The following is a 14456-nucleotide window of genomic DNA, read 5'->3' as shown; positions in this document are numbered from 1 at the left end:
GGTGCAGATGGAGCCCAGGTCGCTGAGGGCCAGGTTGAGCAGGAAGAAGAACATGGGCGTGTGCAGGTGGTGGCCGCAGGCTACGGCGCTGATGATGAGGCCGTTGCCCAGGAGGGCAGCCAGGGAGATGCCCAGCAAGAGGCAGAAGTGCAGGAGCTGCAGCTGCCGCGTGTCTGCCAATGGCAGCAGGAGGAAGTGCCTGATGGAGCTGCTGTTGGACATTTGCTGTCTCTGGACATTGGAACCTTTTGAACAAGGCATGACAGTGATAACTGAGGGGTGATTTCTCTCCAAAAGGTCAAAGCCCTTTCTCATAGACCCATTCCAGACACTAAATACCACCCCATCTATGTCTAGGAGATCTTCCTTCAACTTTTATTCTGGAGTCCTGATTGCTGCTGGCCAATGTTGTGTGAGGAGCTGGACCTTGGCCTGCAGGACACCTAGGAGTAAGCCTGGGCCCCCAGTCAGTGCAGGGGAACACTGAGGGCAGGGTCCAGTCCTGGTTTTGGGACTTGGATAAAGAATGTTCTCCTAAGGCAGAGGAGTTTTCTGCATGAAGGGATGGGGATTGCAGGAGGCAGAATGAGAGATTCTGCTGCACTGTGGAAGAACAGAGACTACAGAGAGGCAGGAGGATTGTCTGAGGCTTAGTACAGACTGAGAGGAGCTGCTCTGTCCCTCTGTCCTGTTCCAGCTGCCCTGCACTTGCACCTTTCTGAAATCCACTCCAGTGTTACCCTGGACAGTCAGGAGACACTGCTGAGAGCAGAGGGATCCCTGGCACACAAAGGGGCTCCTGCCTTTCCCAGAGTCAGGAGAGTGGGCTCATTGCCAGCCTCCCAGGCTGCCCTGCCCAGAGCTTTCCGGGCACAGGGAGCTGGGACACCCCATTGCTGTGCTCAGCCTGCACAGGAGGAGCCCAAGGGCTGGGCCTGGCCCTGCAGCTGGAACTGCCATTGCAGAGAGCCCCTCAGCAATGCCAGCAGCACCTGGGCAAGGCAAGGAGAGAGAGAGAGCCGGGCCTGAGGAAAAGCCTTTCCCTGGGCAGCCCTGCCCAGCCCCTGCCAGGCAGCAGCAGGGCAGGACAGTGGCCCTCAGGCCCTGGTCAGCAGGGAATGGGCACATGGCCGCAGAGATGCCCTTCATCTCTGGGGCTGCTCTGCCGGCCCAGGAGGGACTGAAGGCCCCGAGCCCCCGGGCTGAGGGCTGTGCTGGCTGCGAGGGGACACAAGAGCTGTGCTGCTCAGGGCAGTGTCTGCCCTGCAGGGTAGGCCCGGCAGGTGCCACATCTGCCCTGCAGCAGGGCTTCCCTCAGCACTGCCTCCCTCCCTGCCTGCCCATGGCTCTGCTGCTGGAGCTGTCCCAGCCCCAGCTGCTCCTGTGGCCCCGGGCTCCTTCCCTGCCAGAGCTGCCAGAGCCCAGCCCAGCCCCTGGGCCAGCCCTGCCCTGCAGCTGCTGGGCCCTGCAGGGATGAAAGAACAGCTCGCCCAGCCTGGGCACCATGGAAAGGTGATGCTGCATGGATCTGGAGGCTGGGCAGGTGCAGACACTTGCTGAGGTGCCCAGGAATCCTCAGTGTGATGATTTAGGAGTCTAAGCTCTGCTCTGCCCTGCCCAGCCTGGTTTCCATTGCCACCAAGCTGAGACAGGGAAAAGTGGGAGCACAGATTCAGGAAAGCAGAGACCAAAGCAGGAAACCCTAGCCCTGAATGAGTTCATGAAAACTCCCCTCAGAAATGAGCTGGGCATGAGCTGGAGCTCAGAGCAGCTCTGGCTGCAGCCCCAGCTTCACCGCCTGCAGCCGTCCCTGGCAGCATGAGCCGTCATGTCCAGTCCCTCTGACGGTGCCCAGGGCAGCCCTGCTCTGCAGCACATCCTCCTCCTCCTCCTGTGCCACAGAGAACTCACCACGTAGACGACTGTGAAGATCTTTCCCCAAGTGAAGTCTCAGCTCAATGTCTTCCCTATCCTGATTGCCTTCAGCCTGTCTCTTCCTGGCTCCTGTCCCCTCAGTGCCTGCAGGCAGAGCCCTCAGCCCTGCTGGGCTGGGAGAAGTGCTGGCCCTGGGTAGAGCTGTTCCTTTAAAGCTCAGCAGCACAGACACAGCACAAGGACTTTAATGAGCCTCTTGGGGATTTGGGATTGTTTACATCAGATTCAGTCCCTGAGAGAGTGTTCAAAAAACTTCTCAAGAACACAAAATTAAATTGAAACTCTGAACTTTCTTGAAGTTTTAATGGGTCCCACTGAGGGACGCAACTGAGAAAGTGTCCCCAGCTTCCAGGTAGAGCAGAACACTGGAGGCAGTGATGGCAGCTGGGGACAAACAAGGCAAAGGTGTCTCTGGTGCAGAGCAAAGCTGGATGTGTTTGAGGAATGCCAAGGGCCAAGGCCTGAGCCCCAGCCCCTGGCCAGGCAGATGCTGTCCCTCCCTCCTTGCTCAGGGCTCTTGCCGGGATGGGCACTGGCATGTGGGGATGTGCAATGGCAAGGGCAGGAGCATGGGGCGGCCCCTGCCAGGCTGCTGAGCAGGGGGCAATGAGGACCCAGGCCTGCAAGGGTCACTTGTCTCCTGCTCCTGCCTCAGGCCCAGGCCCAGCAGCCATGGCCAAAGTGCTGCCCAAGTTGGCTCTGGCAGGGCTGTCTTGCAGCTGCTGCACATGCCTGTGCCCTGTGCAGCCCAGGCTGTGCTACGGTGTCCCTGCCCTGCGCCTCTGTCCCTGCAGGCTCTGGGGAATGGCTTCCCCTGTACCTTTTGGACACATACCTTGGCATATTGGAATGTTGTCCACATGGATGGCTACAGAGCACCAAAACATAAATTCTCATCCCTTTTTTTCTGAAAATAAAGGATCATTAGTCCCTATGTTATCCTTCTGTGTTTTTCATTATAATGAAACTGACTTTTCTGAATGGAAGGGTGTCCTTCTTTGTGTGTAATATCTAATACAAAGGTAAAAATATTTAGGAATCATTTAAGGCATTGGCATTCATGACCATGGCACTCCAGGAAGGGGCCAAGTTAGAATCCATGCGTTTTTAAATACAACTATTTTTCTGGAAGCTTGAAACTTAACTGAAGAGGACAACAGGGAAGTGACATTGTCCTGTAGTCTTATGGTGATTCTTTTTTAAGAAATTCATGTTTAAATTATAACTAACCTGATGTCACGTGTATTTTTAGAGGAAAAAATGGGTGATTAGGGGAACTAAGGCCTATCCATAAGGCCTTAGTTACCATTCTATAAATCTTTAGATTACTGAGCCCCAAAGGATAAGTTATCATGGTATACCATGATAAAGGTTACCTTTATCAACCCCCTATGGATCACTGTTTATCTGGCCTTTGGACATATTCATACAGACATGTTCATACACACAGACAAGAGTGCAAAAAGGTTTCTCATCTGACTCCACCACATCCCACTGCCTCTGCAGAGCAGTCAGAAAATGCACATTGAGTCTAATGAGGAAACAGGGTACTGTGGAACAGTGCAGGGTACAGGTGCAAGGCAGGGCCTTACAAGCACACTGATCACCATTTATCAGCATCTCTCAGCATGACTGACTCTACTTATTTTATTATTCCTGTATTTTCCTATGTCTATTTCTCTCCAAACCACCTTGATCCCTCCCTTTTTCTTCTTTGGTTCTTCCCCTAACATTCCATATTAAGTCTAGTGAAATTCAAAAATGCTGCTTCCTTGCACCCCAATATTAACTCTGTACCACTATGCAGTAATACCAGCCATTCTGCAAAGCCATCTGTCAGGATCCGTCCTAGTGACCAGATGACCTGATGGTTCGTAGGAATGATCTCAGAGTGCAAAAACCAACATGGTACAAAGGGGTTTGCAGTGATAATCAAATCAAATGCAGTTTTATTGAAATAACCAGAGCAAAAATGCGATAGAGGGATTAAGGGAGAGAAAAAGACAGAGAAAGAGGAGAGAGAGAGGGAAGGAGAGGGGATATAGCTACCAACGTAGAGACGAAGTCCTTTGGTCCAGTCCAGTCGAGGGTCCGCCTGCTACCCTGGGGAGATCTCAAAGGCTCTAGCTAACTCAGAGGATTTTATTGGTGAAAATTTTGGGGGGGGGGGGAACAGATACAATAGGAAACAGATGTAACAGGAAGTCCATGTTCTCAGCAGTAAATGAAAGCCATTGTTTTCTTGCTCCAGTGGTCACAACCTGCAGGCAAACATCTCGCTTCGGTCAGCTTGCCTCCCCCACACGCCTCTCCCGGGCTGGGGGTTTCAGTCCCAGTCCTTGGAAGGAGCAGAGGGGCCTTTTAGGAGGTTCATGTCTCAGTCCTTGATGGAAAGGCTTCTTACATCTCAGTCTGTCTGTCACGGTGGTTGTAAAACAGGTGAGGGTCTTCTATGGGAGACCACCTGAAACACAGGAGAAGTCCAGCCCGGCCAAGAGGTGGGACAGCTCCCAGAGCTGCTATTGTTGCAAACGGGGCACGGTGCCCCCTTCTTAGCATACAGCAAACACACTTGTGAAAACAATAGCTTAACACTGAGCTTTCAGATCTCAGAGCCCTGTTGGCGTGTGACTTTTTTCCTTCAGAGCCAGAGATTCTAGACAGTGGGGGGGTCTTCTCTTTAGTGGTCTCCCAAGGACGATTGTGAGGCAGATGAGGGAAAATTCTGACAGACTCTCACACGACCCTGTGACTCACGATTGTCTTGAAGGGATCTTCCTCAGCAGAGCTCTGGAGTGTTGCCAATCAGTCTTGCCGTACGTTGGTAGCATATCCCGAAAAGCAGAGACAATATGAGAGGTGAGAGAGAAAAGAGAAAAGGAGGAAAAAAAAAAAAAGGATAGGAAAAAGAAGGGGAAAAAGGAGACAATAAACAAACATAATTAATATTGAATGTCATAACAATTTTCACAAATAGTTAATCAATTAAAACATTGTTTTTATAACAATTTCAAAAAATGGTTAAAACAAATCACAAATAATCAAAGCAAAAGCAATAAACAAATCATAATATAAGCATTAGCTTAAAAAAAATCTAAAACAATTCACTAAAAATCAAAAATTATTTTCACAAAATCATAAAAGAAAGTCAGGATTACTGTAAAACACATATGCTAAATTCATAATTGCTTTGTGTCAAATATCTTAGGGATTTCCACAGTGAAGGGGGCATCAGCCAAATTGTGTGCATTAACTATAGACGTCAATCTTGTCAACTGTTTCACTATCTTCTAATTCATAATGACTAGGATTGCTGATAAAAATGAAACCAAACAGAATTAGTATCAAAAGGATAACAATGGGATGACACACACACTGTTCAGGACACCTGTGGCAGTAGGAGACCACCCAAAAGAGTATCCCACCACCTGTGCTCGACATCTTTCTTCACTCTTTCCAAGATACGGTGTGTCTTACATTGTGATGAACATGCACTGGGGTCTTCTGTCTGCTTTCCTTGATTTTCTTGAGGATCTCAACCAAGTTCTGATGGAGCAGCAGTTGTCTTACCAAAGAAGGTTTCATCTCAATAGGAGTAGGCATCAGTTTGTGAATCATTGTGTAGTTAGATTGCAATAGGTAGTGAGAAGTGACTGGGGCTTCACAAGAAAAAGTCACATCCTGAAATCTTAGTAAAGTTACAAGCACAGAAATTTGAATGATTTTTAGTATCTACTACATTTTCTACAAGGACAAGATCACAGATAGTTCTAAAGCATGCACATCCATTGCCTATGTATATAGGAACTGTTTCAAAAGCCTCATTAGGACAAATTTCAAAATGACAGATATTTTGCTCTGTATCTTAACAAATGTCTTGAGCTATGATTGCATTGCTTTCACAGATGAACTCTTATTGTTCTCGGGCAATACAAGATTCCAAATTAATAGTTTACCATTTCTTACCAATTTGATGGGCTCATTCTCTATGTTCAGAAAAAATAGAGAATGGCTCCGTCGTAATTCAGTTCTAATGCTATAACAGGGAAAATCAAATGCACTGAGGCATTGTGTATGGTTAACACAAAAACCGTGGCTGTATTTAAAATGAGGTCTCAGGTCAAATTTCACTAGGTTCCACCAGGATTGGAATTCTCTTTCAAAGTCAGCGGCACGGTCCCAAATTATTTTCCAAATTTCAATGGGAAAAGTGCTTTCTTCACCTTCTCTTATAATTGAAGCAGAAACTGACTGCATCTACAATTGTGCCTGGATACAGCTGAGAGCCAAAGAAACATTGTTTTGTGTAGCACCAAGTGCATCAAGTACCAATTTGTGGCCATTTACATTTACCTTCTCCCAATTTGGTAATATGTTTGATAGCAGCCACTGGTGTGTTCACAAAAGCCAATAAGAATGACTGCAGTGGTTGCTGATTTTGATCAAATCTCTAATTGTGACAGCCAATTTATTCAAGTTCAATTAATTCACATGTCATGTGTAATATCATCACCTGGTGTTACCATAAAGGGAGGGGAAAACATCATTTCTGTTGTCCATCACTAGTGTTATCATGGTTTATCAGGTCTTCATGTCCCTCGGAGTTCTTCTGAAAAAGTAAACACAACAGACTCTGCCACGAAAAGGCAGAAAATTAGAACAATGGAATGGTCAGAGCGGTTTTGAACAGCAGTGGTACTTCCTCTGCAGCAGCAGCGAGTCCACCAAAACCAGGTTATCCAGGGTAATGTACTGGATTCTTGAAATCATCTGGTCTCTGTAGTGAAGGAATTATGCTTGGAGCTGTCGGGTAAAAAGCAGTGATTTTGGAGCACTCATTTACCACCCATCTATAGTAAGAGGTGTGGGAAGTCCATTCAGCCTTTTCACCTTCTGCCCAGTCCTGCACACTTTTGACAGTAAAGTGAGAAACATTATCAGATTGAATTTCCTGTGGTTTTAGGAAAATCCCAAACCATCCTTGCATTGCTTTAACAGTATTATTTCCTGTAGCTCTTTTAAAAGCATCGGCCTGGACCAACCCAAATATAAACATAGCACAGGACTCGGTGTAAACACAGACAAGAAAGTAATTTTGTCCCTCACTTTGGAAAATACACCCAACAGTTAACAGTTCCTCAACCTGAGAACTGTCTTCCTTTCTGTTAGCAGAAGCAGGGGAGAGAGGAGGGGTTGCTTTAGTCACAGAGGCAGGTTTATTTTGGCTGCTACCCAAGCTCCCAGTTTCTTGGATTGCCCACTTCTCCTCCACCTCCCTGGGAGCCAAGCCAACCACAAACACCCCCCTTCCCAGGCAGGGTACCTTTTCTCAGCATCTTTGAAACCACAGGAATAAAAACCAACAGTCTTTGTCAGACCTTCAGGACCCCGCTGCCAAATGTGTACTGAAAGCTGTGAGGAGGCAAATCCCCACTCCACCTGAAAGGGATCTGTGGGATGGATAGGGCCCAGTGCCTGATGAGCTGTCACTTCAAAAATCAGAAATTGCAATGTTTCCTTCTGAGAAGAAGTCCAATCTCATTTTATTCCTTTTCTCAGCAAGTCATAAAGGGGAACAAAAGGGTCATTCTGGTTACTAAGAAATTTATCTGATCTTTCTATGGGAGACATAGCTACTATGGTTTTCTGAAGGAGAATTGCTGTAGGTTTAAGTGTTCTGGAAGCCCTTGAGTTAAAGAGGTCATAATTTCGGCTTTACAGGGGATTGGATTGGAGATTCAAAACGAGGAATTAATTTCTTTTCATGAATCAATTGCAGGCAGCCAGATTTGTGAATGTTTTCCCAGAGTTGGCCAGGGGTACCGATCAAAGGGTCTCTCCTTTCCAAGGGGTTAAGCCCCCCTGCCCAATGAGCTGTGTGCTGATTTGGGGACCATGGGATGTGTCTGTCTGCTGTTGTTAGGAACACCCCATGTCCCCAGCAATCACCGGATTCTTGTTCTGACAAAAGAATCGGATCTCCCCCAGTGAGAGACACTTGACAAATGTGTTCTGTTTCAGATTTTTGGGGGAGAAGCCCATACTGCTTTGCAAGTTTTGTTGATTCAGTAGCAGTGTACAGGATTTCTTTAGTGGTTATGTGCAGGTCAAGATCTTCATTATTGTTATAGTTGCATTCTGTTTTAGTTAGAGGTTTTATGCTATTACAACAGTGTTTCCACCAATTTTTCATCAGAGCTAATTCTTTTTGAGGGCAATTTTGACTAATGTGAGGAGTTTCTTTCTCCTCTGTTTCTTTTGAGAAATCAGTGTTCTGTCAATTTTTAACATGCTCCTCTCTCAGGGCAGCCTGTAAAAAGTTATTTACATTTCTTTCTTCATCCAACTGTTTTTGCAAAACTTAACTAGGTTTTGGAGGGAGTCTATGATAGCATTTTCCTCACCTTTTTGCTTAAAGCGAGTTTCTATGACTGCTGTGAGGCAGGCGCCCAAGACTGAGCAGAGGATGGTTTTATTTGTGCCCAATTTGAATTTTGTTTCAGGCTGCAAAAAAGATAGTCTATCAATAACATTTTCTAAGTTAAACCAGTGGTAGCTTGCCCATTTTTCTCTCCCTGGAGAAGGTGTGGCATTGTATTTAGCAAGCAGAGTATAAAATTCAGCTTTACCTTTTGCAGTGAAGTTTTTAGTCATTTTGTGAGGGGACCAAAGCTACACCAGGGAGTTACCTTAAGTTACACAAATCACACAGCCTTTCCACTGTCCCCTTGATTCCCTGGGTAGTTGAAGAGACAGAATCAGTCTGGGAGGCTCTGTGAGGTTGCTTCAAATTTGCCTCTTCCTTCCCAGACAGTCCAGATACACTCACATGAACACACGCACACAAATGTTTTCTTTGTGAGGGGACCAGAACCTACAACAGGGGGAAAGCCACTCAGCCTTCGCTGGGCTGCCCCTCACTCCCCTGTGTACGTGAAGGGACAATATCTGTCTAAAAGGCACAGCTCAATTTCTTCAGGTCTGTCCCTTCCCTTTTAGACAGTCAAGGTACACAAATACAGCAGTAACAGGATCAGATTCACTCAAATACAAGAGTAACAGGATCAGGATCAGGATCAGGATCAGGATAAGGATCAGGATCAGTGTTGGTATCAGATCAGTATCAGTAACAGTTACCATTGTTTTGAACTGAGAGATCTTTTGTGCCAATTCCGGAGATAGAGCACTCAATTTAGCATGAGATTTGTCTGCAAATCCCTCTGTCTATCAAAATTCTGTCCGTGACGCCAATTTAATGTCAGGGTCCGTCCTAGTGGACAGATGACCTGATGGTTTGTAGGAATGATCTCAGAGTGCAGAAACCAACACGGTACAAGGGGGTTTTCAGTGATAATCAAGTCAAATGCAATTTTATTGAAATAACCAGAGCAAAAATGCGATAGAGGGATTAAGGGAGAGAAAAAGATAGAGAAAGAGAGAGGGAGAGGGGATATAGCTACCAACGCAGAGACGAAGTCCTTTGGTCCAGTCCAGTTGAGGGTTCACCTGCTATGCTGGGGAGATCTCAAAGGCTCTAGCTAACTCAGAGGTTTTTATTACTGAAAATTGTGAGAGGGGTGGAACAGATACAATAGGGAACAGATGTAAGAGGTAGTCTATGTTCTCAGCAGTAAATGAGAGCCATTGTTTTCTTGCTCCAGTGGTCACAAACCTGCAGGCAAACATCTCGCTTTTGTCAGCTTGCCTCCCCCACACGCCTCTCCCGGGCTGGGGGTTTCAGTCCCAGTCCTTGGAAGGAGCAGAGGGGCCTTTTAGGAGGTTCAAGTCTCAGTCCTTGATGGAGAGGCTTCTTACATCTCAGTCTGTCTGTCACGGTGGTTGTAAAACAGGTGAGGGTCTTCTATGGGAGACCACCTGAAAGTCAGGAGAAGTCCAGCCAGGCCGAGAGACGGGACAGCTTCCAGAGCTGCTATTGTTCAACTGGGGCATCGTGCCCCCTTCTTAGCATACAGCAAACACACCTGTGAAAACAATAGCTTAACACTGAGCTTTCAGGTCTCAAGGCCCTGTTCGCATGTGACTTTTCTCCTTCAGAGCCAGATATTTTAGACAGGGGTGGGTCTTCCCTTCAGTGGTCTCCCAAGGACGATCATGAGGCAGATGAGGGAAAATTCAGACAGACTGTCACAGTGAATTACATTGATTTGGACCAAGGAACATATTTTACATCAAAGATTATTAAGCAGATGGCTGATGTGCTAGGCCATTCGGTGGGAATACCACACTGTGTGGCATGCCCAAAGCTCAGGACAAGTGGAAAGGATGAATCAGACCTTGAAAGCGCGGTTGTCTAAATTAATTTTAGAAACTCGGATGTCCTGGCTAAAATGCCTACCTTTAGCCTTGCCTAATATCAGGACGATGCCTCATTCAGAGACAGGGCTCTCACCCTTGCAGATGCTATATGAAATGCCACATAGATAGGAGATGCCGGCAGGACACCCCAGGCTTGAGGATTGTCAGATTCAACCATATTTGGTTGCAATCAACAAAAATTTGTGGAACTCAGAAAACAAGGGATAGTATCTCAGAGTGCTCCTCTGGGATTCGCTATCCACAAAATCCAGCCGGGTGACAGAGTGCTCGTGAAAGTGTGGAAGGAGGTATGCCTCTCTCCTCACTGGGAAGGTCCCTTTCTTGTGCTCCTGACAACAGACACGGCTATTCAGACGGCAGAGAAAGGTTGGACACACGCCTCTTGGGTGAAGAAAGTCAAACATCAGGAGGAAGAGTCCGAGTGGAGAGTCACTTCTTCCCCAGGTGACTTGAAACCCCAACGTCCTTGTTAATGACTGACAGTGAACGGATAGGTTGTATTCTGACTCTGTATGCTATCCGTTTGTGCATTTCAACTGTGAATATTGTCAGGGAGCTTTTATTGTGCGCTGCAGAAGGGGGCAGAGGCCAAAGGGATTGTGCACCCAATGTCTGGAAGAGGAGCTTGAGCTGACTGACCGCATTCTAACCCTAGCTACAGATTTAGGAATTATCGAATTAGATTCACAAGAGTGGTTCCACATTTTCCAGAATGGGGTGCGTGGAAAGCTTAGATCTAAGGCAGAAATATTGGATGTGGAGTGCCGAAAGTCAATCAAGGTACTGTGCAGCTCAGATGCCATCAGAATTTCAAGGTGGGGCGCCTTTTAAAGGAGGTAAGCGGCTAGGTCGGAGAATGTATTCCCTGAAGAATACTCCTGCTGCCGCGAAGATGGTCTTCCTTGCCGCTGGTAGTACCTCAGGGAGTGAAGGCAAAGGCAGAGGAGTATGCCTGGTGGGAATCCTGATTGGCCTGAGCCTATCCATGTGCAGGATGCAGAGTCTGCACACTGAGGTCCCGATGAGAGGCAGAAATGAGAGCTCCGCAGATGAGTGTGGAAATTGCACTCAGGTGGTACCTGCTGAGCAAGGGGACGGGAAGCCCTCAGCATACCAAGACCCAGAGGAATGCATCAAGGAGCCCAGCAGGTACTGTTGAGAAATGGCACAAGAGTCAAATTATGTAAATTGGACAAAGAAATTGGGTGTATCAATCCCGAGGCAGGGTGAAGGAACGGGCAGTCAGATGAGCACAAGCATCAGATATGGAAACAGAGTGCAGAAATAATGTCAATCCCCATTTGTAACCAATGCAATCGAACCATGTGGGTTGGGGGAAAAGCAGAATCAACATTTGTAGCGTATCACCAGGTGAATCCATTGTGTTATGACAATGCGAGGCTGGGGATATGCATGATGAACAGGAAAATGTATTGGATGGAAAGAAATGTTAAATTTGATAGCAGATTTACCTTGAGCAGAGAACCAATCATATTGGATTTAGCAGAGGCGAATGATGATAGAGTGTGCCTGCAATATGATCGGGTTGTCTGTTTCACAAAAAATGAAGATGATGAGGATCCTGAGGGAAGAATGAGAGAAATAACTCAGGAATTGAAGCAAAGAGAGTCAGAAATGAGGACAAAGCAAGTTGAACAGGAGAGATTAAAAACCCTGGAAGAACAGTATGAATTGCTGGAGAAACAATGTGCTGATGGGGAACTGCTTTCCCCAGACAGCAACCTGTTCATTGACCTGATGCAAGAAACTGCAATTGAACTGGGATTGTCAAATTGCTGGATTTGTGGGGGCTGAAGTCAGCAGAAAACTGACCTTGGAAAGGGGAAGGTTTGGTTCTGGAACAGCTTTTGAAATGGGACAATCCGAGGGTCTCAAAATTGGCACAGAGACGTGAGGGATGGATTTTGGACCAGAGGGTGATTGAAACCATATGCACCAGTCGAGAAGGAAAGAAGGACACCGAAATGGTGGGATGCACCCCGTGTGTGTTTACCCTGACGGTGAACTCAAACACCAAAAGCAAGATCTGGCAGCCAGAACGCTATTCGGGGTACTGGAGCCGGAAGAATGAGACAAATTGTGAATGGAACAAAAGGATAGGACTGAGTTGGGTCAAAAATCCTGGAGCCAACCCTTTTCAATCCTTGGAAGGCCTGAGAGAGTACTGGGGACACCCAGGGAAAATAACCATTAGATGGAAAGCCCTGGATGGAATTTATTGGATTTGTGGAAAGAAGGCATACAGTGAGTTACCCCCAAGGTGGAAGGGATCATGCACTCTGGGCATGATTCGGCCAGTGTTCTTTACTCTCCCTCAAACAAAAAGTAATCTGTTAGAGGCTCCATTATACGAAACCCTGAGAAGGGAGAGGAGAAGCCTGAAAAAGATGATACCAGTGATAAGTGGTAAGCAAGCCTGGGAGAAGGAAGAGTGGCTGGTGGCAAGAATAATTCATTATTATGGACCGGCCACGTGGGCCCAGGATGGAAGCTACGGGTATAGGACTCCAATTTACCTACTGAACTGGCTGATTTGGCTGCAGACAGTGGTGGAAATTGTTTCACATCACACCTCTGAGGCCCTGGATTTACTTAGTCAGCAGCACACCCAGATACGGACATTTGTGTACCTGAATAGAATAGCTTTAGACTATTTGCTGGCCAAAGAAGGGGGTGTGTGTGGAAAGTTCAATGAATCAGAATGTTGTATTGAAATCAAAGATTATGGGGAAACCATAAGAGGTTTGACGGCCGAGATCAAAAAGGTGGCCCATGTCCCAGTTCAAAAATGGAACTCGATTTTACAATCTTCATGGTGGGACAAATTGTTTGATGGGGCCTGGTGGAACAAAGTGATGTTTTTTGTGCTCTGTTCAGTAGCTGAAATCCTATTCCTGCCTTGTCTAATTCCATGCTTTTTTAGACTGATCCACTCTGTGGTCCAGGGAATGCAGATAGCGATAATTCCTGTGGATCCGGAGGGAGCTTCCGGAGGCAACACATCTAAAATCATGTGATTGGGACAAAGGCAGTGTGCCAGCAATGCTGCTGGAGTATTGGCAAAGTTCGAGAAACAAGCAAAAACGAATGTGAATAATATGGGATAACAGGGTGTTCCACAAGGGGAGTACAGAACAGTGTAAAGGAGCACTCTGTGAAAGACCCTCAATGGTGGCTGGTAGAAGTAGAAAATGAAAAATTTAGCAATTTGAGAGCATGAATTAAATTGGTGATATAAATGGGGAGGGATTGTAGTATATGATAGAGATAATTCATGCTATTAATGTATAAAATATTGTAAAATCCACACTATGTCTTTTGACCATCCTGGCCAGGAGCAGTGTCTTATTCATATCTAGTTCCTGGACGTTCGTTGAGATAAATATTGGGGTTTTAACGTAAGAATAGAAGTTTCCAGGCTGATAATCACCGGCTTCCCTGGGTCGCCAGGTCCACCTAAGAGCGATATCACCTTGATGATTACATCTACCACGATGATCGACAGCGCCACCCTGATGCGTGTGAATGCTGACTTCCCCAAAGTCGACTGACAGCATCGAGACACCTCGACTGAGTCTTTGTCTACCTCTGCACATGTAAAGCTGCGGTTCTGCATGTGAAGAGACACAAAGGACATTCGGTCATTTCTGCCTCAGGAAGAATAAACTGTATAAGAACTTGCTGCGCGAAGCATCATTCATGAACAGGGGCAGCCTCTGACATTTGGAAGTCAGATCTGTGTTCACCCAGCGCCGATCACGGGCTCAACGCTGACCCTTGGCTGAGGTGGTTTCGACGACCAAACTTTGGTGTCTCAGACAAATTAATAAATCTTTGCTAAATTTTCTTAAAAGTTTGGCTCTCAATTTGATAATTTAAAATGTGATGGAACAGCACAGACTGCTGGAAAGATTCCAACTGGTCTCAGGGCCCAGAGGAAGCCAGAACTGTTAAATTTGGTATTTGGTAGTCCAAGTCTGTATTAAAAAATGCTCTAAAATGTCAGCTTTCAAGAAAATGTCCTAGGTTGATGTTTCCTGTGCTGGTGAGAATCTTTTAAACCCAGGTCTCCTGACCTCTCTGCTGTTGCAGTTCCATGGACAGAGGCTGTTGTCTCTTACCCCCTGCCATGGGCAGGCTGGTGTTCATCCATCTACAGGACA

The 14456-nt window shown here is 46.6% G+C and overlaps 1 protein-coding gene across 1 annotated transcript in view; it reads left to right on the top strand.

Annotated features, from left to right (window-relative positions):
* LOC141726626 (olfactory receptor 14J1-like) overlaps positions 1-13844 on the top strand; it is a 31412-nt gene extending 17568 nt beyond the window's left edge. Inside the window, exon 3 of the mRNA XM_074531576.1 lies at positions 13744-13844. Within this exon, the coding sequence (XP_074387677.1) occupies positions 13744-13844 (101 nt within the window). The remainder of the gene's footprint in view (positions 1-13743) is intronic.
* Positions 13845-14456: the final 612 nt, after the last annotated feature.

Source organism: Zonotrichia albicollis, chromosome 37 (genome assembly GCF_047830755.1).
Source record: "Zonotrichia albicollis isolate bZonAlb1 chromosome 37, bZonAlb1.hap1, whole genome shotgun sequence".
In the NCBI taxonomy this organism is placed as follows: domain Eukaryota; kingdom Metazoa; phylum Chordata; class Aves; order Passeriformes; family Passerellidae; genus Zonotrichia; species Zonotrichia albicollis.
The sequence above is the reverse complement of the archived record's forward strand: the minus strand, read 5'-3'. Positions and strand labels throughout refer to the sequence as shown.